General features: G+C 35.2%; 1 protein-coding gene across 1 annotated transcript in view; it reads right to left on the bottom strand.

The window, feature by feature from the left end:
- Positions 1-27,353, bottom strand: part of LOC150102212 (uncharacterized) — a 104,792-nt gene that overhangs the window by 55,968 nt on the left and 21,471 nt on the right. Inside the window, exon 4 of the mRNA XM_090399524.1 lies at positions 7,596-7,735. Within this exon, the coding sequence (XP_090255650.1) occupies positions 7,596-7,735 (140 nt within the window). The remainder of the gene's footprint in view (positions 1-7,595; positions 7,736-27,353) is intronic.

Genomic DNA, 27,353 nt, shown 5'->3' with positions numbered 1-27,353 from the left:
TCCTCTCCTCTCTCACTATCAAGCTGACTCTCAGCACAACTTTTTTTAAATCTAAAGAGGTCAGTGATGAAAGGCATGAACTCCCATTCTACCTCAATAAAGGTCGAAACTAGTCTGGGTAGTGGCCCTTCCCTTAATGCATAACATTAGACATATCCGCAAGGAGATGTGTTTTGCATTATAGGAGATACTGAGACAGGAGTGCTGGTAGCTTGCTCCACCTTTGCAAGGAGTTGTCCTGGTGTTGCACCACCTTACCCCAGTCCTGAAGATACTTTCAGGCGTAAACTTTGTTTGCTCACACTTGGATAAAGGATTAAACTAAATTTATTAAACCACTACTTTTAAATTGTTTCCACTAATAACTGAAGGTTTAGTGTATGGTGAGAAACTAGTTGTACTCTAAATATATTATTTTTTTTTTTTTTAAATGCAAAATATCAGCAGCTAGAGTCTTTATTTTGTTTATTATTTACTTAAATTATTTATTATGTTTGTTCCTTTGGTATTGTGAAATATACTTTCTACAAGAATTGTGAAATATACCATAAACCTCAAATGAAGATGAATAAAAGATAATACAACTCTAATGGATGTTTAAAAGTGTACTTATATGCCTTACTAAGTTAAAATCAAAACTGAAAACTAGAAACAAAAAGAACAGATTTCTCACAAGTGTGGAACACAAGCTTTGGCACATATAACATGATAAATAAATAAATAAAAGAACCACAGAAACAACAAAAAAACACTAAAAATATTGTAAGTTTTGTTACTGGTTATTCTCACACATGATTATGTCTTTATTTTTCATGAAAGGTTGAACCTATAGTGTATTATAGTACCATGGATGGGGTAAGCATTTTTTTTAAATTTTTATTAATTTTTAAAATATTTTTTGATATTTTTAAATTTATTTTTTTTACACAATCCTAAACTCTGCTCTACTGACTAAAGACAAAACTTTTTCAAGCCATTTCAGACCATGAATAAGCTTCATTCAGGACAGTCTCTCATGCCAGACAATAAAGTGTTCATCACCCACATAAAATTTGCAAAGAGACATAGAACATGATTATTATGATTAAACAATGCTCTAAAGAATTACCATAAAAAAACAAAAATATGGCTATGCTATATAGACGATATTTTCATCATATGGAATGGAACAACAGATGAACTTATCAATTTCAAAGATTATCTCAACATTTGCACAACACCATAAAATTCACTTTAGAACAAGAAGAAAATAGAAAACTTCCTTCTGTAGATATTCTATTAGAAGTTAATGAAGAAAACAAACTCTCCTTCTCAATATATAGGAAGCCGAAAAACACAGAGAGATTTCTAAATGCAGCCTCACACCACCATCCTTCACAAAAAATAAGCTTAATTAAAACAATTCGAGACAGAGCATACAATATCTCCAGCACACAAGAAAGATGTAATCAAGAACTAAAATACTTAACACAAATCCTCAAACAGAATGGGTATGAAACAAAAACCATGAAGAGAATCCTTAAAATGCCTCCAACTAAAAACACAATAAAACAGGTTACAAAAACGCAATCTCGCTTCCGTATATCAAAAATATTACAGATAAGCTAGCCAAATTAATGTAAAAGTAGCCTTCCTTCCTATGGAAAAAATCTCAAGATTCCTACATCCACCAAAACCACCTCATCATCCTCTTAAAAAACCAGGAGTCTACAAAATCCATTGCTCTTGCGGGATTTGCTACGTAGGACAGACAGGAAGATCTGGAGAAATACGCATGGCTGAACACCAAAAAGATATACAATACAAAAGAGAACAAAAAACGGGTCTTGCTTTCCATACCACTTCCACTGGACACTATGTACTCTGGCAAAAAACAACAGTCATACATGGAAAACAACTGCTATATAAGAAAATTTAAAGAAACTGCTATGCTGAAAAACCCAACCCAATGCAATAAAAATCAAGGTTTAATTCTCCATCAAGTGTGGTCAGCTCTAATAAAAAATCTACTCAATCTGAGCTCGGACTGTATGAACGAGAACAAGAACACGTGACTTCGTCCAGTATTGTTCAACGTCAATAATGTTTTATATCTGCATTCTGTTATTTGAGTTTATGAATAGCCAGACGGTTATGTATTTTTTACTAAGTAATTTAAGGAAATTACAACGTCACTAGGATATACGTTAAAATAAATTTTAATATACTTCAATATTTCGGCAACGTCACGTTGCCATTTTCAAGAAACTTAAGAACAAGACACGTGCACGCAGGCACAACACACAGTAAATGAGGAAGAAGCAGGAAGCTATTATTTCTCCTAAAGTCCTGATGGTGCCTCCTAGCCGGCAATGCTGGTATTCTTGGGCGATTGGACTGAAGGTCTTCTGATGTAGGTTTCCCAAAATTGAGGCAGTCTCATGCAGCCAAATTTGTTGAGGTTCGGATTGTTTCTTAGGGCTGAAGCTGATTCCACGCAAAGCCTTTCTATGGCAGTAATCCAGTGCATGGTCCGCAAGACCAGAGTGGCTGTACTGGTGAAACAGGATGTAATCCTTGTGTTCTGAAATTCTGATATTGGCTGTCCTGCCTGTTTGGCCAGGTAGGTCTAAGGGGGGGGGTCTTTAGTAGAGCAGATAACAGATGCCAATTTTTTATATGGTCTGTAACAAGAAGTTAAGTCATGTTTTTTTAGGATTTTTGTAATTTTTTTCTGAGGTGCCTCAGATATAGGGTATGGTGATGGATTTAGAGTAATCCTTGTTGGAGGGGGGGGGGGGGTTACTGGTTTCAGTATTTTTTGGATTTTGGGGGGGGGGGGGGTAGCCATTGGCTGAGAAAGTGTTGAGAATGTGGTTTAGTTCTGTGGTTAGGGCATTGTCATTTGAACAGATAAGTTTAGCCCTGTTGTGTAGTGTCTTAATCTTAATGACTCCATATTGTTGCAAGGAGGGGTGGTGGGATTGTTGGTGAATGTATCTGCCTGTATGGGTGGGTTTTCTATAGACTGAGAAAACCAAGGTTCCATCAGGCTGGTGGGTGACTAGTGTGTCTAAGAAAGGAAGGCAGTTGTTTTTTTCTTTCAGTAACCCCCCCTCCCCCCCACAACAAGGATTACTCTAAATCCATTACCATACCCTATATCCGAGGAACCTCGGAAAAAATTACAAAAATCCTAAAAAAACATGACTTAACTTCTTGTTACAGACCATATAAAAAATTGGCATCCCTTATTCGCTCTACTAAAGACCAACCACCCTCCCCAGACCTACCTGGTGTATACCAGGTCCCTTGCAGCTGTAAGCTGTCCTACTTTGGCCAAACAGGTAGGACAGCCAATATCAGAATTTCAGAACACAAGGATTACATCCTGTTTCACCAGTACAGCCACTCTGGTCTTGCGGACCATGCACAGGATTCCTGCCATAGAATACGGTGGAAGAAAGCCACGATAGTACACTGTAGTAAATACACGTATGAAAGGCTTTTCGTGGAATCAGCTTCATCCCTAAGAAACAATCCAAATCTCAACAAATTTGGCTGCATGAGACTGCCTCAAATTTGGGAAACATACATCAGAAGACCTTCAACCCAATCACCCAAGAATACCAGCACTGCCCGCTAGGGGGCACCATCAAGACTTTAGGAGAAATAATAGCTTCCTGCTTCTTCCTCATTTACTGTTTGTTGTGCCTGCGTGCACGTGTCTTGTTCTTAAGTTTCTTGAAAATGGCAACGTGACGTTGCCGAAATATTGAAGTATATTAAAATTTATTTTAATGTATATCCTAGTGACGTAATTTCCTTAAATTACTTAGTAAAAAATGCATAACCAACATCTAAGCCTTTCCATGAGGACAGACAGTTATGATTTGTATTTATTAATTTCTCTTGTTTAAACTTTTAAGTTATACTATTTACCAATGAAGATGTAAATCCTACGATTTATGAAACTTTTCGGGAACTATTATTATTTCAGTATATTGTATAACTGAATAATAAAAAATGTGGTGTAATCACTAAAATATGTCTTTTGAACCAATTAGCCACAGAAGTCTATGCCTAAAATGATTATTATTATTATTATTATAATTTTCTCATCCATTGTATATTTCTTGCAGTGATGATTTAACATAATCAAATTTCATAAAATATCTTATGTTATGTGATCTGTGTGGAGCTTACCCACAAGCAATAATTGCCCTAACATTTCTATTATGTTACTGAATAAAATCGAGCAGATGCGAACTAGATGTATATAACAATTTCATTCTAAAAAAAAATAAAAAATAAACAGTTGTCTCTCTAACAATTCTACAAAACTGTGATCCATATTATATATTTGTTGCATCCAAAGATTACTTTCTGTTTAAACAGGTTGCTTAAATAGTGGCAAAACTTGGGATTATTAGCCATGCATTTTAATTACTGACTAAAAGAACTACAGTTGACTCTCACTCTAGCAAACTTGTAGGAATACCAAAATAGTTTGTAGAGTGGATTGTAGATTATAGAGTGGTAAAGTAAATTTCCACATTATACAGTCAACATCCACTATTGCAAACACCACTACATGAACATTATTTACTATAGCAAATTACTATCCCAACCAAAGCTCTATAGGTATAATGCTGTGTTAAAAGCAATTCACCACAGCAGGCTATCCATTACAACAAACTATTCCTATGATCCCTGTCAGTTTATTATAATGAGAGAGTCAACTGTACATTACTCAAGTAGAGTAATGTGGGCAAATATCCGAATGGGGAACTGGACAATGAGACTTATTTGTGCCTATGGTCCCACAGAAGGACCTACTAAGGTAGAAGTGGAGGAATTTTTTGAGGCTTTAGAAAAAGCAACTGACACAATGAAAAAGGAAAAGTTGGTCCTTGTTGGGGATCTAAATAGTAGAGTAGGAAATGATTGTGAGACATACAAAAATATTTTGGGAAAATTTGGAGAAAAGAGCAAAGCTAATAATAATGGCAAATATCTGTTGGATTTCTGCTCAGGACATGGACTGGTTATTACTAACACCATGTTCCAACATAAAAATGTGCACAAATTCACATGGAGAGAAGAGGCTAGGAATAAGAAAAGTCTCATTGACTATGTTATTGTTGATAGTGATGTTTTCTCCCTGGTGCAGGACACCAGAGTGTACAGAGGATTTGAAATTGGAAGTGATCACTATTTAGTCTTGAGCAGGATAAAATTCAATTTCATATTGAAAAGAATAACATGTAAGAAAGTTTTAAAGCGAATAAAAGTTGAGCAGCTCTCAGATGTAAACTGTAGACTAAAATACAGAAATATTATTGAAAAGAAAATGAAAGAGTTTGAGAACAGGAATCAAACCTTGGAGATTCAGTGGCAAACTCTGAAGGAAACATTGATTGATTCTGCCAGAGAGGCATGTGGTGAGGTTGTGTGCAAAGATAAAAAAATCAGAACTCCCTGGTGGACACAGGAAGTTAAAGAGGCAGTGAAGGAAAAGAAGAAAGCATATCAAAAGTTCCTGGCAAATAAGTCAGATTTTACTCTTACAGAATACAGAGACAAATGTAAGAAAGCTAAACAGTGTGTAAAACTAGCTAAACAAAAGTCATGGGAGGACTTTGGCAAGAATATAGAAAATAAATATCAAGAAGGTGGCAAAATATTCTGGAGGTTGTTGAAGAAGCTTAGGAATGGAGGAAAGAGTGCTGTAAAAGGAATTAGAGATGATAAAGGTGAAATGAAAACAGGAGAAAAAGATATCCTTGAAGTATGGAGTAATTACTTTGAAAAACTGCTAAATGAAACAAGCAGTGATGACAGCACAGTGATAAAAAACACTGACCAGGCATGCAGTCAGGAATACATATCCATACTTGAAGTAGAAAAAGCCATCAAAGGCTTGAAATGTGGAAAGGCAGCAGGAGTAGATGATATTCGACCAGAAATGCTGAAGTATGGTGGTATAAGAGTCTTACAGTGGCTGCACTGCATAGTTCAGAAAGCCTGGACAGAGGGACGAATTCCTGATGATTGGAGTAGAGCTCTCATAGTACCCATATATAAAAAGGGAAATAAAACTGAATGTGAGAATTACAGAGGTATTTCCCTACTGAGTGTTCCTGGCAAGATCTATGCAAGTATACTTGAGAAACGGTTGAGAAGAATTGTGGAAGAAAAGCTTGGTGAAGAACAAGCTGGATTCAGGCCAAATAGAGGCTGTCAGGATCAGATCTTCACTTTACGACAAATAGTCGAGAAAGCATGGGAATATAACAAAATCTGTATTTAAGTTTTGTTGATTTGGAAAAGGCATATGACAAGGTGCCAAGAGAGAAGCTATTCAATACGCTGCAGTTATATGGTGTCAATGGGGCATTATATCAAGCAATACTTAGTCTGTATTTGAGTTGTGAGTCAGCAGTTAGAATTGAAGGAAGTACAGGAAGATGGTTTAATGTTAAATCTGGTGTGAGACAAGGATGTACATTATCCCCTCTGTTATTCATTATCTATATGGATCACATTATGAAGGAATGTGGTATTAAACCTGATATCAAAATTGGAGATGTTAATGTCAGCTCTTTGCTTTATGCGGATGATGTTATACTTCTAAATAAATCCGCTACAAGTCTGCAAGATTCTCTGACTAAATTGAATAGCTGTTGTAATAGATATGGTATGAAGGTTAGCAATAAAAAGACAAAGACAATGAAAATAGGCAGAATCATTGAAAATGTCAACTGTGTTGTGAATGGAGAACCTGTGGAACAAGTAAAACATTTTAGCTACTTGGGCACAATTTTTACTGAAGATGGTAAACTAAATATAGAAATAGACAACAGAATCAGCAAAGCTGGTATCGTGGGAAGTCAATTGAATAAATTCATATGGAATAAGAAAGAAATTAGTCGGAACACTAAATTAGCTGTATACAAAACTGTGTTCAAACCAATTTTAACTTATGGATCTGAGAGCTGGGTCAGAAGTAAAACACTTGACCAAAGACTAGAGACCGCAGATATGAGAGTCCTGAGAAAGATTAGAGGCGTGAACAGATGGCATCAATGGCAATATCATATTAAAAATGAGGATATTAGGAAAGAACTTGACATTGTCAGCATCCAGGAATGCGTTAGCAGAGCTAATCTCAGATGGTATGGTCACTTAAATAGAATGGGAGAGGAAAGATTAGCAAAACAAGTGTTCTCTGCCAGGTTGGCAGGAAAACGACCCAGAGGAAGACCAAGATATAGGTGGATTGATACGGTACAAAGTGCCTTAGACGATAGAAATATAAGATCTGATAATGTTGGAGTCTTGACAAGTAACAGACTGATTTGGAGGAAAATTGTAGATAGGAAGTTAGTAATGATGTAATTTTTTCATGTAGTACTGTCATATCCTGTACACCCCTTGAGGGTACATGGCAGGAATTTGATGATGATGATGATGATGATGAGAGTCAACTGTATTGTGCCTATTGGACTTAAAACTTTTCAGTAATATGCAACAAAAGTGTACATTTTTTTGAGGGGAGGGGGTCAGGGATAACATGGTTTTATTTTTCAATAAACTTTATCTTAATTACATACCTGATGGGACCCAACTGTCCAATGCAGTAACCAAATAATTTTTGTTTAATTATTCTTTCACAAAGATAAGGAGATAACATTTTGGATCTCAAGCATGCGACAGATTGTTGATCACTTGAAAAGCCCTCTTGTTTTGAATCCTATAATACAAAAATCATAACTTAATAAAGTTACAAAGCACGAACACTTTGTTTTGACTAAATTTTCTGAAAATCTCAAATGTTTCGTTTATGGAGGAAATTCCAAAATAATTATGCAATGTATGGAATTTTGTATTACAAAGATTAATGTTTGCATATATATCAACCACTGTTTGTTAAGCATACAAAAGTTATATCTGCAGCACATGAAGTTCATAAATTTTATCTTCTAACATTATATTAGAGTGGATGATAAGAATGACTAACAGCATTCTTATAGGATTATATATAACTTAACACACACACGCACATTTATTTTTTATCCCACACATGAAAGGCAAAAGAGCCTATAGCAAAAAGATGCTGTGTGAGGGCAAGGTCAGGAGTACAGTAATTTGTTGATACTCCTCATGAACTGTTGAAGATTGCAGTCCTTTGGAAATGTTTCATGAGGCTAACTGTTTCACAGAATTGAGGTGGAACTAATGAAAGATGATTAGGAGTAGCAAAGTCAGTGAGTATGCAGTTTGACTGTAAAAGGGTGTGCTCAGCAACTGCAGTAAAGTTCCTGTACATCCAGCAGAAATGAGGCATATTGGATGCAAGTTCTGCTGAACAATGGCTATGGAAATATTTGTAGAAGAGACACAAAGCAGAAATTAATCTTCTATGGCAGCGTTTCCCAAACTATGTTCTGTGGAAAGTGAATAAGTGTTCCGTGAAAAATTATCAAAATTAATACGAGCCTGGAATGGTTTTAAATGCTGTGACAAGTTCAAACATGTTTGAAAATCAGGTGCTCTTCACTTTGCACGTAGATTGTGCTATTAAGGCCAGCAGGGGCTGGCCTCGACTCAGCCGCTGGCTGACAGCTGCCCACGGTTGTTGACACATCCGAGCGCGAGTGAAGCACGGACGTATCTGTTCTGGGAAACGTGTGGTCACAAGCACGGTCAATGGATGCGCTGCGGCATGTTTGTAGTGTGCGCTGTTGCATTTTTGTGATGTGATACAGCTGCTACGGCAATAGGGTGCACTTAGCTTTACACTGAATATGAGACCGATGATACTCGACTGTAACCAAGGTGTTCCATTAAAATTTCAGGATTTGTGAAGTGTTCCGTCATAGGAAAAGTTTGAGAAACCCTGTTCTATGGAATAGTGGGGTGAAGAGAGTCTATAAGAGAAGTGTCATTTATCAACTGGAATGCACTTTTTTGAAGAGCATCAAAAATTTTTAGGGAGGTCTTAGGTGCACCACCCCACACATGAAAGCAATATTCCAATGCTGGTCAGATTTGGGATTTGTAATAACATTGGAACAGAGTAAGTAACTATTCAGAAGACAAGTACTATACTGACCGGAAAAGGGTGTCAAGTTTTTGGGAAGCTGTTGATGCTATTGAAGTGATATGATATTTGTTTAATGGGGAAACAAACAAAACTGCATTTTGAAAGCATTGAAGTTGACTAAGTTGCTTTCACCACAATCAAGGGATACTGTGAAGATCCAGTGTTCAGGGCACTTATATTTTATAGCATAAGATGTTTGAACACTGCAAGGCCTGTCATATGATTAAGACAAGTGGTGTGTGCTATCATTAGCAAAACTATGAATAGGGTTTGCAGTGGATGAGAGCAGATCATTTATATAAATCAGGAAGAGGATGGGTGAAATGACTGAGCCCTAAGGAATGCCAGCATCAACAGGAAAGTCTGAGGAGAGAACACCATCCACCATTACACATAGGGATCGATTTGAGAGAAAACAGGCAATCTATTTACCCAAGGAGGCAGTCCAAATGATAGTAACTTGTTGAGAAGCCCTTGATGCCAGAGCCTATCAATCTAGTATCACTTTGAATCTAGTATTCAATCTAGTATTCACTTTACCTATAATTTTACATTGCCAAAACAAATCCTTATGGTTCTTCCTTTAGTAATTACTTTTATGCACCAACCGAGAGTTCACTTACGAAAAATACATTTCTAACATTTCGATTTCCGTTATTACTGAACGAGAGTTCTTGCTCTTATAAGATTTCTGCCTGATCTCTGAAGAGAACCAATGAGTTTGAAATAACTGTCAGGCCAGTGAAACCTTATTAAATACACTAAGAAAAGGCAAATACATGGATGCTTGGACAGCACCCACGTCTTTTAAGTAGTGCAAGCAAGACAACTCAGGGATGCCTAGGATTGTATTCTCGTAAGCTCTCAGATCAACTTATGAAACTTTCATAGTTTTTACAAACATTTGGCTTTGAAACAATGTTGGATCTAGTACCCACGTTACCTATGTAATTTTACATCACTGAAATGAAGCCTTATGGTTCTTCCTTTAGTAATTTCTCTTTTATTACTGTTGCTGATTAAGGATTGTGTGCATGCTGATTTTTAACTGCTGATTCTAATCAGAGAATAGGAAGAAACCAGAATACTGTTGTAATAGTTCATGTTTGAAAGTTACATCTTTTTTTGAAAGCAAACTCAAAATAATAATGAATATTTATTTATTTATTATTATTTTTATATTGCTCCCACACATGCAAGACCCTTGCGGTCAAATATATGGCCCATAGAACCTTGCATATCCATTTCACTAACATCCATGGCCTCAACTCCAACCTTAATAGTGTCCACTATCATCTTCAGTCTACCAAACTCCATCTACTCTTTTTGACAGAAACTTAAATTTCGCTGTTCTGTTTTGGATATCTTTTTCTACCTCAATTAAATGGGAAACATGCCAGTATATTTTAGGGCAAAATAATAGTAAAAGTATAGCTACTTCAAAAATGCTATGTACCTAAACTAGCAGTAAATGTGTTTTACAAATGTGCAGATGATTTCCTCTTTGTACAACAAGATACTATATAATAATAATAAGAAAAAAAGAAGAAGAAAATATGTAATATTCTCTTTTTCAATGGATGATATTTTAGAATGAAATGTTACAATGTTCATGGTTGTTTTTTTAATAAATAAAATGCACAAGGATCAAAGCTGTATAACTGAGTGGAGACCTCCACATAGTCTTTAAAAAAATGCGGAGAACTGACCAGGGTTTCTGACCTAATGTCCAATACTCACCTTCTCGTGGTGCACCCTGTTGGGTATCTACCTGGATACTGAAAGAAACGAGGATGGGCTGGCAATTTGGGATTTAGCCAAAAAATTGTATTCTTATTGGCTTAAACCAATATACAAAATGATGGTACAACATGACAAAATTTCATGCCGGCTGGGACGTCGCCCGGTTAAACAAGCCCCCCCCCCATTGTTTTTGCCTTGGAACCAGGGCGAACAGCGAAAAGTCAGCTACTGGAACAAATCTGAAAGCATACTCCAACTCAACATCACCACAGTTAAAGATCAGTACTATCAACATAAGAAGCCTGAATGGCAAAGAAATGGAGCTAGCTGAGGATTAGATAAGTACCAGATCGACATAATAGGGGGTGACTGAAACAAAAAAGACAAAAACTGGCGAGATCTTTCTGAGCAATAAATACAAAATGTTATATTCAGGCAATGACAATCAAGGAAAAGAAGCAGTTGCCATAATATTCAACACAAAATACGAGGCTAATCTTCTTGAATGGCAGGCAGTCTCAAGTAGAGTGATGTGGGCAAATATCAGAATGGGGAACTGGACAATGAGACTTATTTGTGTCTATGGTCCCACAGAAGGTTTTACTAAGGTAGAAGTGGAGGAATTTTTTGAGGCTTTAGAAAAAGCAACTGACACAATGAAAAAGGAAAAGTTGGTCCTTGTTGGAGATCTAAATAGCAGAGTAAGAAATGATTGTCAGACATACAAAAATATTTCGGGAAACTTTGGAGAAAAGAGCAAAGCTAATAATAATGGCAAATACCTGTCAGAATTCTGCTCAGGACATGGACTGGTTATTACTAACACCATGATCCAACATAAAAATGTGCGCAAATTCACATGGAGAAAAGAGGCAAGGAATAAGAAAAGTCTCATTGACTATGCTATTGTTGATAGTGATGTTTTCTCCCTGGTGCAGGACACGAGTATACAGAGGGTTTGAAATTGGAAGTGATCACTATTTAGTCTTGAGCATGATAAAATTGAATTTCATATTGAAAAGAATAACATGTAAGAAAGTTTTAAAGCAAATAAAAGTTGAGTCCCCCTGCATATCAATACAGTGCTCCCAGCATTCTTGCCACTTTTAGAATGTGTGCTAGAAGTAATTTTCGAAGAATGTCAAGCACCTGTGATTCGTGCTGAATCTCCGCAATGGTGTCAAAACGGCGACCTTTGAGCCTGGATCTTCATCTTTGGGAAGAGGGCGAAGTCTGCAGGAGCCAAATCTGGCAAGTAGGGTGGGTGCGGAAGTGAGATCATGTTGTTTCTGGCAAGAAACTCACGTGTGAGGAGAGCTCGGTGATAGGGCGCATTGTCGTCATGGAGCATCCACTTTTTCGCACGCTACAGATCTGGTTGCTTTCGTTGAACGTCCTCCCTCAGATGCCTTAAAACCTGGCAGTAGAACTCGCTATTGACGGTCTGGCCCCTGAGGACGAATTCTCGATGCACAATGCCGCAAATGTCGATAAAGAGGATGAGCATTCGCTTGGTCAAGCTGCAGACCTGCCTCGCCTCTTTTTCGGTCATGGAGCCGATGGGCTCTTCCACTGTGAAGACTGTTGCTTCGTCTCAGGGTTGTACCTGTACACCCAAGTTTTGTCATCGGTAATGATCCTAGAATTTCATGTTTTTTCAAATGTGAATTTCATGTTTGCTCTTTGTTCTAACTTGCTGTCCATGATGAAATCACAGATGAGGTAACGCAGGTGGGCAGAATAGCATCAGTTGCACAGCTCCCAATGTACACAGGACAATGTCTTTTGGCACACTGACTTATGAAGGTAGGTGCTCCCTGTGACTGTGTGCAGCCTTGTGTTGCCATCTATTGGCATGTTACAAACCTAGTCTCGAAACTTTCTGATACCACCTCGTATATTTACTTTTTTTTTACTGAAAATATTGTGGAAATTATCTTTGTTCTAATTTCCAAAGCTTCTGTTAAAAAAATTATTTCAAAATATTTTGAGAAAAAGGTGCCATCAAACAACATTCATTGAAATAAATATGGTTTGAACATTACTTTTTTTTTCTTGCACTATTCCAATATATGGAAATATGCATATCATATAATTATGTTTACAAATTTAGATACACTATTATTGTTTGTGAACAACTCTTCTTTTCTGAACAAGAAATTATGTTAAGTTGCATTACATTCTTATTATAAGACTAATTTTTAAAATATGCTAGATGGTTGGCCGAGTGGTTAGCTTATCCGGTCTCCAGCCAAAAGGTTGTGGGTTCGAATCCCGGCGTGGGCATGGATGTTTGTGATTGACACTGTGAAAATACTAGTGGTAGTGGACAGTAGATAGCATTGATGTAGATGATGAGGTTGAGTGGTGGAGACAGAGTGGTAGAGTAAGTACCCTCCCTTGATGAGTCTTGGGCTCCCTGGAGGTGTTAAATAATAATATTACAAATCTAGTATAAACATAAATCTAGTATAGTCCAGGAAAATTTAAAAAGACTCAAATGGAGTATTTTAGGTTTATCAGAGACACATTGGTGCAGAGATGGATTCATGGATTTACCAGAAGGAAGACTGTACTTCTTAGGAAGAAAAGATAACATACACAGAGGAGTTGCATTATTAATTGAAAAGAAACTTACATACTCAGTAATTGAAATAAACCCAGTGTCTCCTAGAATAATAACAGCCAAACTTCAAGCAAAAAAAAAAGGTCAAAGAATTAAAATAATCCAAATATATGCACCAGACAGTAACCATTCAGAGGAAGAAATGGAAAATTTCTATGAATAACTACAACAGGAAATAGATAATCCCAAAAATAGAGAACTCATGATAGTGATGGGAGATTTTAATGCTAAAATAGGACAGTTCACAGCAGACAAAAAAGATGTGATGGGAAAATTTGGATACGGAGAGCTTAACGACAGAGGAGAACAATTAATCCACTTCTGTACAGCAAACAATCTAATGATTACAAACACATTGTTCTATCAACGCCCTAATAATAAATATACATGAACATCCCCAGATGGTAATGTAAACAACTGCATAGACTATATCATCATAAACAATGGAAAAGATCAGTAAATAATGTACGAACATTAAGAAGTTTAGATTTTGACACTGACCACGAAATATTAACTGCTGAAGTGAAGATAAAATTCAACAGGAAAAATAATATCAGAAAAGAAGAAAACATCAACCTATCAAAACTAAAAGATAGCTCAAGCAGAAGTCGATTTTTAGAACAGATGTGCTTGAAATCAAAACCCTCCATCTTCCAGAACAGCGTAAAATAATGGGAAGAAGGAAAAGAAACAGTGTTATCAATTGCAAAAGACACTCTAGGTTCCAAACCCAAAATAAACAAACAGTGGATAACTCAAGAAATCATAGCTACCATAGAAGAGAAAAGAGAGGCCAAGATACTTGTAAACTAACAAAACAATGAAGAGAATAGAGAAAAATACAGAACACTAAAAAATAAAGTTGATAACCTATGCAAAAAAAGCCAAAGAAAAATGGTTAGAAGAAAAAGCTAAGAAATGCCAAGAAGCATACCAACAAAACAACCTAAAAGTCTTCCATGATACTGTAAGAGAAATTACAAAGGAATTCTCAGCAAAAGCAGTAACAATGATAAACAACAAGATGACTGAAACTGGGAATATTGAATATATAAGAAAAATCTGGTCACACCATTTTAAGACCATCTTCCACCAAGGAAAAAACAAAACTACAATGCCAACAATAGAAGAAAATAATGATCACCCAAAAATTTTACAAGAAGTTAGATACGCAATAAAATAGATGAAAAACAATAAAGCACCAGGAATTGATACTATCGCTACTGAACTGTGGTCATATGGAGGCAGCATATCAATAGAATATTTAATAACCCTATTCAATAAAATACTACAAACAGGAGAGATTCCAGATGACTAGAGAACTGGAAAGATCATCCCAATATACAAGAAAGGAGACAAAAGAGACTGCACAAATTACAGACCAATCAATTTACTCCCTAACACCTATAAAATATTCATAAGAATTATACAAAATAGATTAAAAAACACCTATGAAGAAATGATAGGCATAGAATAAGCTGGTTTCCGAGGAAACTATTCAACAATAGACCAAATTTTCACATTGCACCAACTAGCAGAGCTCAGCTGGGAAGACCATAAAGAACTATGTTGTTGTTTTGTGGACTTTAAACAAGCTTTTGATAACATCAACAGAGAAATCTTTCTTAAAATTCTACTAGAAAAAGCAATAGACAAATATATAATACAGTTTCCGATAAAATATTACTCTAAGACAAATGCAATAATTAAAAAGGACACACTCACAACAGAACCCATAGAGATCCAAAAAGGAGTAATGCAAGGATGCCCATTATCCCCATGCCTATTCAACATATATTTAGAAGAAGTTGTAAAGAAGGCAATAGACAATGAGCCTGGAATCAATTTCAATGGTTTAGACATAAATAATATCAAATATGCAGATGATCTCGTCCTTCTTGCAAGAACCCCAAATGAACTACAAAAGTTGATCAACAAGATAAACGAAACCTGTAAAACATATGACATGACAATAAATATACAAAAGACAAAAGTGATGAAAATAGGGAGGAACAGAACTACCATCTCAGCCAGCCTAAACGGAGAACAAATTGAACAAGTAGACAACTTCATATACCTTGGATCAAAACTAACAGAAACAATAGATGAACTCAAAACAATCAAACACAGAATAGCAATAGGATGGACCACCATGGGAAAATTACAGAAAATCTGGAAAACAAACAAGATATCTAAGCAAGCCAAAATCAAATTATATGAAGCAATAATTATATCAACAGTCACCTATGGAGCAGAAGCGTGGACAGTTAAAAAAAGAGAGGAGAAAAAACTGCTGGCATTTGAAATGAAATGCTTAAGAAAAATAAATAGAACAAGTTGGATAGAAAAGAAAACAAACATCACAGTCAGACAAGAACTATTGTATAAAAAGACAATAATAGAAAAAATTAGAAAACAACAACTGAGATGGTTTGGACACACTGTACGCATGGACGCAGACAGACTTCCTAACATCCTAATCAATACTTTTCCAACTGAAAAAAGAAGACCTGGAAGACCAAGAATTACCTGGCTGAAATTAATAAAGAACATCTCGGGATGCAGAACATATAAGGAACTTTTTCGAACAGCAAGGAATAGAGAAGACTGGAAGATCCTGCTCAAGAGAAGACTCAATCCATCTTAGACGGAAGAGAAGAAGAAGAAGTATAAACACAGTTGAAAAAACAAAACAGATTATTATTGCTATTTGTAGAGTGCCCATTTCACTAACAATTCGGTTTCTTAACATATCCTATGCAGAAATTTTAATTTTATGTTTGTTTTGAAGTATTCCAATCACAACTCACCACCCACCATGACTGCTCACAGTAACAAAACTATAAATATCTACTTTTTTATTTCAGTGTGTATTTCACCTTTCAGCATCCAAAATCTATAATCCAATTTTGCCAGTCGAGAAATGAAATACTTATTCTCTTATCTATATCCATACTATTTCTTTACTATTGATTATTGCACCCAAGAACTTTATTTTCTTTTTGGGTTACAGTATTCAGTTGTTTAGGGAATAGTGATCAGTTAAAATTATTGTATTTTTACAAATAGATTACCTGTTATTGTCTGTACTTAAAAGTCTTATCTTTATGTCATGAAAGTTGATGTTATTTTCTGTGCTTAAAAAAAAAAAAGGAAGGAAGCTGAATACTGTATGTTCGAGTAGTATTTTTTTTTTTTTTAAATTAGAAATGAAATAACAATACTAGTTAATCTTACTTTCATTTGCTCTTCCTGCATCAATGAGAATAGCAGAATATTAAGTAACTATTGTTATAGTACGCCCACAGATATGAGACCCTTCGACACTTCTGCACATGTCAACAGAAGGAGAATCCATTGCGATAATAGGGTAATCAATCCGTATTGTGGGATGTGTTTATTATTACACATTGGAAAATTAACTTCTCTTTTGTGATCATTGTAGTTTTTAAAGTGGTAACTATGTTGCTTGTATAACAGTTGGAAAATTTTACCTGTAAAGCAAGTGATTTCGCGTGCTGTTGACCAATTCGTTCATCACCTTATTTCTTTCTCCCCTTCACCATGAACTGACTCTTCTTGGCAGGCTGCCAACGAGAGCTCTCATTTTGTGGTCAGACTATACTATCATTATACTGTTATTAAAGAATACATTTTACATTATGATAATACAAGTTTTCTAATAAAAATTGATATGTACATAAAGAGTCCTTTATCACCCTGTAAAATACTACTACTAATAATAATAATTCTAATTTTAATTCTATAATGAAAAATTTGGAAAATGAAACTTCGTATTTAACATATACAACTATACATATTTTGAATGATGAGCCCATTCTATGGACTTATCATTCAAAGTCCTTTTTATGCTTGCCAAAGTGGTGTCTTCATTTTTTTTTTTCTTCTTGGATTTTGTTTTAGGTAAGCACAAATTCTGTGTGTGTGTGCACACGCAGAGGGCACATACGCACGTGTGTTGTCATCTATTTCACAAAATTAACTTATCTTCATATATTTTTTTAGTTGGTAATTTTTCTTAAAAGTTAATTTTTATGTAGTGAAGAAAAGAGGAACTTCATATCCCAGTCATGAGGATTTATTTATTTAGCATATGGGTAAAAATACAAGAAATGAATGAGCAAAACTATATAGAACTTAGCAGTTCAATTAACCACTCAATAGCACTATTTCAGAATAAATGTGGGAGTGTTAGGACAGTTATCAGTGATATATTCATGCATAGATTTGAGACCTTTCAACACTTCTGCGCATGTCAACAGAAGGAGAATGAGTCTGTGTGTGTGTGTGTCCATGTTACAGCACTACAGACGCAATAAGTGAGCACAGTAGCCTTGTGTGATCCTAAATTTGTTTAGCTGGTTGTAGAAATGTCTAAGTAGACTGAATCCAGTTGGATCTGCGATCAAATACAATACTCGTATGCACTTTATTCCAGAGTCTTCTCCACCAGTCCTGGGAACAATCATATGTGTATATTTCCACAAGTCAGATAGGAAGTAAGGCAGCAAACTAAGGTGGTGAGGTATCTTGATGTATATGAAGGTTATTTTATTTTATTTTAGAATTTTATTTATTTCTTTGATGATAGTTTCTTCTCTTCTGAAGAATGGAATAGTGATGTGGGAAATGACAGGCAACCATGGGAAAGGAGTAGACCTTAAGATACCAGAGATGGTTCCCATTGTGATGTTAAGTCTGTCCATGAGACATTGTGATGTTATGTCCATGAGAGTTGTATGGCAACTTCAACTTGTGAGCTATATTCTGAAATTGGGAAGACCAGAAGCCAGGGCTGTTGTTCTAAGTGTCAAAGCATCACAACTCCAAGTTCTTCCTGTGAGCTTGTTTAAGATATTGTTCCTAGCAGATATCTTTAACTTTCTTTTTTTTCCAGATGCTGCCGGCGAGGCTGCAATCAAATGAGACTTCAAGGTAACAAGGGTTACTTTCAGTCTTGTTGTAGAAGTTTATTATCCTAAGACCTCCATGGAGTCGAAGATTCATCAGAGAAGGTCCCTTTGTCATACATGCAGCTCATCGTACTCTGCCTTAAACACATTCAAATTCTCTAGACACCACACTCTCAGGAAATGCATTCCAATCATTCACAACTCTCCATGCAATAAAACCTGCTTCTCACTTCTTTGCTCATACACAAATTACCAACTTGTATATCTCTGTCATATCATCCATCTGCCTTCTATCCATGTGACTCTGTAAATTGCAGCTTCTCAACCTTTCTTCATATTCAATATTCCAGAGATCAGAAACTACTTCTTCAATCTGGACCCTTTCCAACACCTCTTCACCCTTTTCAAAACCAGGCGACTAAATATGTACACAGTAGTTCATATGTAACCTTATACAGTGGAACTTCTACAAGTCTGTGTCCTCTGCATCATTGCCAGAATTCATTGTGTTGTCCTCACAATTTTGGCAAATAAATAAAAAATAAATAAAATAACAGAAATAAAATACTAACTCTACTGAACTTTTTTTTTTTTGTGTGTGGCAAACATATACACAGTTTTTATATGGTGAAATATAGCATAGCATTTATAAAACTTAGAATAATTTCAGCAAATAACTGAACAACTGACTGCAGATTGCAAAGAAATAGTCTGGAATTAGAAATACCCTGCATCTAGATACAACAATATCCTTATTGCCTTACTACTTTTGTCAAAAACGGTAAAATGAAGTAACAGATTTTGAATACTGTTTGTGAAAACTTTCAAACTAGTAGAAATATGGACAGGAAGTTATTTGTAATTCAGTTCCAGGAGCAGAGAGGAAGGGGATGAGATGCAATTGGAAATCTTCATAATTAGCATAAATTTTTGAATCGTCAGTATAGGATATCATTAACCTCTTTTCATCATATCTACAGTTAAGCAACAGATTTTATAGGAATGTGAACCCAACACAAAAAATTATCTGTTGCAATTTTAAGTGAAAGGTGAACAAATTCATGTGATAAATTTTTGATATTAAAAAAAAAAGTCTCATAACTGGAAAGTGAGTAATGCAATTTAACATTTGTTGTTCATAAAAACAGAAAAACTCATTTCTAAAATAAAGCATTGAGATCCATATAATACTATTTTTCAAGAAAAGAAAACAAAAGTTTATATTTATTTTAATAAATGTTATTTGAAAAAAATTATAATTATTTAACATAATGATATTCAGTGCAAGCATTTGAAAATCGTGCAAAAATATCAGTAAAGTGAAAGAACATAAATTGTCTTGTTCCATTGCACTGACTGAAAAAAATAAAAAGGCAGCAAATTTACTACTACTAAATAAATTCATCACAGAGGCTGATCAGTGGTCATTTCAGGATTGATTATTTTCACACATGTGAAATTCGTTTTTATCTTTGGGAACAGACAATAAACAAATTATACCACAGAAAGTTCAAATATCGAAGGACGATGAAGGAACTTCCAAGTAACATAGTATACTTTAAGTCAAGTGACATAAAAGGTTGCTCTGTTAGAATTAATCTGCTAATGGCTTTACAAATGGTATTAAGAGATTAATGGCAGAGGAGGATGATTAGATAATTATGATGAATGACAGAATGCAGATCATGTTTTGATCCATGAACAATTCTAAGGTGTCTGAGTATTTCATATGCTTCAGCTGGTTTGGAGGTCAACACACCATAGCTGCTAATGTAATATTTGTCATATTAATGTTGCTCTTTTTTCATCTAGCTATAACCTGTAAAACTGAGAGCACTAAATTCATTTAAATCTGCACAGCTACTACAGAAATCCATCACTGTTCATGAGTTCAAGAGACTGTCTAGAGAGTAAACCTTTAAACATATACATTCAGGTCTCTTTTTATGCGGTTTTGAAGCTATGCGGTGTATATTTCATGCAAATTCAGGGTTTCCCCATTGTACATAATGAACAGCTTGTTGCAGCACATTCTGGCGTAACGTGAGTAATGTGTAAGCAGAGAATGTCCGTGACAGTTTAATTTTGCATGCGAGTGTTTGTCTTTTCATTATCGTAAGTCTAAATTTTGCTAATTTTTATTTTAAAGATTTAATTTGGCCCAATGGAGCCAAAAGCATCATTGGGCCAAATTTCCAAAGAAAATTTGGAAATTTCATTTCCAAAAAAAAAAGCAATTTCTTTGGAAATGAAAATTGCAATGTTAGATCACTTAGCAAAAGGAGAGGGATCTACGGTGATTGGTAAACGTTTTAATTTAGGCGAATCTACTATTATAAGAGCAATTAAAAAGAATGAAGTCGCAATAAGAAAATCTGTCATTTCTAGCACAAAACTAAGTGTCAAACTATCATTGTACTCAAGAGATGCTTTATTAGAAAAAACTAAACTAGCATTCGTAATTTGGATTGAAGAATTAACTCAAAGGAGAATTTCTATAAGTGGTTATTTAATTAAAACAAAAAGCTCTTCGGTTTTATGACCAGATGAAGCAATTGGAGCCATCTACTTCCGCTTCCCAGGCTGATAAAGAATTTTCGGTTAGCAAAGGATGGTAAACCGGGTTTTTAAAAAGGAATGCACTTCATAATGTGAAGATGTTTCAGGCGAGGTTGCAGCAGCAGATGAAGAAGCAGTCAAAAATTTTCAAGAGAAGTTAGCCAAAATTATTGAAGATGGTGGATGTTGTCTCGATCAAGTGTTTAACGCTGACAAAACAGGATTGTTTTGGAAGAAAACGTCTAGTTGAACTTATATTGCAAAGTCTGAGAAAAAAACAAGTGGGTTTAAAGCAAGCAAAGATCGAGTAATGTTGTTACTTTGCAGCAATGCATCAGGGGATCGAATGTTGAAACCCCTCCTAGTAAATCGATCTCTAAGCCCATGTGCTCTAAAAGGCAAAGATCTAAAACAGCTGCCGGTAAATTGGATGGCTAATACAAAGGCCTGGGTAACAACTGCTGTATTTACTGAATGGTTTAATAATTGCTTTGTACCAGAAGTGGAAACATATTTGAAGCAAAAAGCTCTAGATTTTAAAGTTTTATTATTTTATTTTATTAATTGTTGACAACGTACCAAATCATCCACATTTAGAACATCCAAATGTACAGGTAGTGTTTTTTCCACCCAGTACAACAAGCATTATTCAGCCACTAGATCAAGGCATAATTGTACTTTCAAAAAATATTACATTAAGCACACTTTTCAATTTATATTGGATAAACTAGAAAATGAATCATTAACAGTAACTGACGTTTGGAAAAAAATTTCTATTTTGGACTGTTTAAATCATGTTGCATCTGCTATTGCTGAAATAAGACCACAAACTTTAAATGCCTGCTGGAAAGCAGCTCGGCCTGGATGTGTTGTAAACAGTGCAACCATTCAAACATCTACATTATCAGCTGAAATCATTACTTTGGCACATGAAATTGGTGGAGAAGGTTTTGGTACATTTAGCTAGAATGATGTGGACAAAGCCTTAAGTGACGATGATATCATTGGATATCGATTAACTTTAGATATCATCGAAGATCCAGAAAACGATAGTGAAGCAAAAGAAAAACCTGTTCCCCTCACTGCAAATATAATTTGAGAAGGTCTTGAATTGTGTAATAAATTGGAAAATCATTTTCTTGTTAATGATACAAATTCTGAATGAGCCTTTAAATTCCAACGTGAGCTGAAGAACTGTATGTTTGGATATCGCAAGCTGTATAAAAAATTAGTAAAATCATCATCGCAAAGTTTAATCGCAATTACATTGTCAGAAGAAAAAAAAATCAGCACAGAAGGAGGATGAAGCTAATTCTGTTTGTGAAGAATCATTGCCTTTACCATACAGATCTCATGCACTGACAATCTCTTCTGGTGATGAAAGTGATTTCGCACCAGTTTGCAAACGTTGCCGAATATTTTCTAATAGCGATGATAATTCTGATGAAAAAATATAAAAAAAATTCAAAAGACTATTTCGGTGATTACACCACATTTTTTATTATTCAGTTATACAACATACTGAAATAATAGTTCCAGACAAGTTTCGTAAATCGTAGGATTTACATCTTCAGGGGTAAATAGTATAACTTAAAGTTTAAACAAGAGAAATTAATAAATACAAATCATAACCGTCTGGCTATTCATAAACTCAAATAACAGAATGCAGATATAAAACGTTATTGATGTTGAACAATACTGGACGATGTCACGTGTTCTTGTTCTCGTTCATACAGTCCGAGCTCAGATTGAGATCGATTTTTTATTAGAGCTGACCACACTTGGAGAATTAAACCTCGATTTTTATTGCATTGGGTTGGGTTTTTCAGCATAAAAATTGTTACTTTTCAATAAAATTAAACGAATAAAGCTTTAAAACAAACTTAGGCATTCTTATTTTCCTGAATTTTTATAAACTTTTGTAATGAGATTTTATGTTTATTTTAATTCATTGCTTCAGTTTTATGGAGTTTTAGAAAATTACGGAACATATCCTTAATTTTTCAACATAAGTTACATCTTTTTTGTGCGATTTTTTATATGCGGTTTTCTGTGGAACGTATCTACAGCATAAAAAGAGACCCGATTGCATGTTTTTGCAACTTGCTGGCATTGGTGTCAGTTTTCCCGCAGTTTTCAAGGCTAAAAGTAACTAATTAGAATGTATTAAGTTGGAATGGGTTACAGCAATATTAGAGTGGAGACAATGCAAGCATTTGAAAAACTCTGAAAAAATTACTAAATAAAGTAAGTGACAAGTATGATTTATCATATAATTCATTTTTCTAGTAAGTTCATGATGGGAACGGTCAATGGGTTCAAGGAGTGCTATGATAAACTTTGTGTTTCCTAAAAACGACCTCCCACGATGAGTCTTTTGACTCCATGGAGGCCTGGATAATAATAACAATAATAATAATAATAATATGAAAAATTATGGCAATCTGTGACTAAATTTGAAGCTTTTGATGAAATAATAGCAAGCTAAGATTACAAGCAGAATGGTTCAAGGTAACTTTTATTAATGTACATGCACTCACAGAGGCTGAAAGAAGAGGAAATAAAAGATCAATTCTACAAAAAAAAAAAAAAAAAAAAAAACTAGAATTAATCCTTGAAAAAATTCCACAAAGGATATAATTATCCTATCAGGAGATTTCAATGCAAAAACTGGAGAATATATATATATATAAAGAGAGAGAGAGAGAGAGGGGGAGAAATTATTGGAAGCATGAAGAAACAAATATCAATTGAGAAAGATTGATTAATTTGGCCACATCTAGAAATTTAATAATAAGCAGCACTATGTTTATGAGGTAAAATATACACAAACATAGAAATCTGGATATCCATTTAATCAAATGCACGATATCATAATCAGCAAAAGACATAGGAAATGCATCCAGAATATTCAGAGTTACAGAGGAGCTGAGTGTAATAGAGAGAATTTCTCAAGGTCGAAATGAAATATAAATATTTTTCAGCACATCTGGATTATCTGAGATACAATATTAACAAATTAGATAAAACAGAGAAGAAAACATGAAATTGAATTAAAACCAAAATTTCACAATAGTCGAAAGAGAATGAAAAATTGAAAATTGTTGGATCCATATCAAAGACAGCAGAAAAATAGCAGCAGAAAACTAAATTGGAATTCAAAGTAAAATATAGTGAAAAATTGTTTAACCAATTTATGTGAACCCATTGAAGTTTAACTGGGAGTAAAGAAAAAAAAAAAAAAAAAGAACAAAAAGAAAAGTAATCAGCTTAATAATTTATCTGATATTCATGTTTCCGAGACACAAAGAGAGCAGCAAAAAAAAAAAACGAAATAATCAGTCAACCAAATAGAAAATTTTTACATGAACACATCGAAGAAATCCAGACATAATTTAAGTTAAATGGCCAAAGAAAATTTTTCTATGAAATTAGAAACTTAAAACAGGTTCATGTTTGAAAACAATAATCTACAATAGTAATGGACAAGCTCTAGCTACTAGAGATGAAAGCAAAAAGTTGGAGAGAGAGAGTACTTTAATGAACTCCTAAACTGCAGTGAACCAAACCAGCTGAGACTTGTATAGAAAACTTACAACACCTATCGCCCAGAAAGATTTAAGTGAAGGTTGTCACTAGCCAAAGTAAAAGGGAGCGTAAAGCAACTCAAAGACAAAAGGCACCTGGAACTGATGGAATAGTAGCTGAACTCATCAAATATTAATTAAGTAAAAATTAAATACAGAAATACTTATGTACGAGAGGGAGAGCTGAAAAGTTCTTGATAAACACCTTGAACAAAAATTATATTAAAGCAACTGAATAACCACAAGAAATAACATATATTAAAACCCTTCAACTCCACATTTCATCAAATTGTAATAATCTATTTTTTTCTTTTAGGATATATAAGAAGACAGGTCAGAGGTTTGAAGAAATTTGAGAATTATAAGAACTTTTCAGCACACCCTTGTATTAGGTGAATAACAATCAGGATTCCAAAGAAATAGGTTTGCAGTTGACTAGATTTTTACACAAAGACAGGTACTAAAGAAAAAAATGGAAGTATAATCAGCAGACCTATATTTTATTTATACAGGGTGTCCCAAAATTCACGCAAGATTTAAATTTAGCGCCATTTGTGCAGTAAAGTGTTGCCAACGAGAAAAAAAAAGACAGCGTGACAGCTGACAGTTCAGGGTTATTAAAAATGACCACACACAACGAAGAGAGTTCGTTGAATGGATTATGGAACAATAACAACAAGTGGATGCGTGGATAGGCTTATGTGTTCGTCAGACATGTTATGATAGGTTTCACAGTATAAAAAGAATACAGATGGTTAAGAAAATAACTATTTATTAACTCTATGAAGTGCCCTGTTCTTGCCATCAAGCCTACTAAAGGTACACCTTTACGTCCTATTGTAGATAGTATAAACAGTCCTACATATAAACTAGCCAAACATTTAGCAAAATTACTAACCACTTACACAAACAATTCTCCCTCTTTTGTTAAAAATTCTACCCACCTAAAAAGTATTTTAGAAAACCACACCTTAAATAGTTCAGACCTAATGGTGAGTTTTGATATCACCTCATTATTCACTAATGTACCACTGATTGAAACACTTAACTTACTAAATTCACAATTTCCCCCAGATATATTCCAGCTATTTAAATTCACAGTACAGGCAGGTTATTTTACATGGAAAGGGAAAATATACAAACAGTTAGATGGGACAGCTATGGGTTCACCTCTTTCTCCCCCCTTAGCCAACTTCTACATAGAACATCTGGAAAAATTAGCTATCAACACAGCCACTCTCAAACCTAGCCTCTGGCCATGCTATGCTGATGATGTGTTTGCCATTTGGACACATGGCCCAGACACATTGAATACATTTTTAGTGCATCTAAATAGCTAGCATCCTAAAATCCACTTTACAATGGAACTAGAAGCCAATGACTGACTGCCTTTCTTGGACACACTGATCACACGTCTTCCAGAAGGTTTGTTATCATTTTCTGTTTACAGAAAACCCACACATACAGGGAGATACACAAACAATCACACCACCACCCTTCTCAACAATATGGTATCTTAAAAACACTAACCCATAGAGCTAGAGTAATCTGTTCCAATGACATTGCTCTCACTGTTGAACTTTCTCACCTACGTCAAACCTTCTTAAACAATGGTTATAATCCCCGTAAAATAGATAACATACTAAATGCTACCCATAAATCCCCTCTATCTACCACAGAAGACTACAACAAAACAATCACCATCCCATACATTTAAGGCACATCTGAAAAGATATCTAGGGTGCTTAACAAACACCAATTACGCACAGTATTTAAACCTTATAAAAAATTAGCAACTCTCATCCGTTCACCTAAGGACAAATGCACTCCTTTATCACATCCTGGTGTCTATGAAGTGCCCTGTTCTTGCCATCAAGCCTACTACGGACAGACAGGAAGAAATGTGGACATCCGCCTCAGTGAACACAAAAAATATATCTGACACTTTCGCTATGGTAAGTCGGGTCTGGCAGACCATGCTTTGGATACCCCTACACACAGGATCAATTGGAAAGAAACAAAAGTAATGCACAGAAGCTTCTACAAGTCAGAGAGGTTGTTCCTGGAATCAACAGAAGCCTTGAAACATACCCCAAACCTTAACAAGTATGGCTGTATAAATCTACCAAAGATTTGGGAGATAGTCATCCTAAGACCAAATTAATATTTATTACTTTTATTTTTCATCATTTTTTTTTTTTTTTTTTTTTTTTTTTTTTTTTTTTTTTTTCATCATGGGGTGCTTAAGGGTCAAAGCTGTATAACTGAGAGGAGACCTCCACATAGCCTTTAAAGGAATGCGGAGAACCGACCAGGGCTTCTGACCTAATGTCCAATCCTCACCTTCTCGTGGTGCACCCTGTTGGGTATCTACTTTGATACTGAACGAACGAGGATGGGCTGGCAATTTGGGATTTAGCCGACCAAATTGTATTCTTATTGGTTAAACCAAAATAAAAAATGATGGTACAACATGACAAAATTTCATGCCGGCTGGGGCATCGCCCGGTTAAACAAGGCCCCCGTTGTTTTCGCCAGGGAACCAGGGCGAACAGCGAAAAGTCAGCTACTGGAACAAATCTGAAAACAAACCCCAACTCAACATCACCAGAGTTAAAGATCGGTACTATCAACGTAAGAAGCCTGAATGGCAAAGAAATGGAGCTAGCTGAGGAATTAGATAAGTACCAGATCGACATAATAGGGGTGACTGAAACAAAAAAGACCAAAACTGGTGAGATCTTTCTGAGCAATAAATACAAAATGTTATATTCAGGCAATAACAATCAAGGAAAAGAAGGAGTAGCCATAGTATT

Source organism: Typopeltis vanoorti, chromosome 10 (genome assembly GCF_054136105.1).
Source record: "Typopeltis vanoorti isolate ZY-2024b chromosome 10, IOZ_Tvanoo_1.0, whole genome shotgun sequence".
NCBI lineage: Eukaryota > Metazoa > Arthropoda > Arachnida > Uropygi > Thelyphonidae > Typopeltis > Typopeltis vanoorti.
This window is presented reverse-complemented; position numbering and strand designations above follow the sequence as displayed.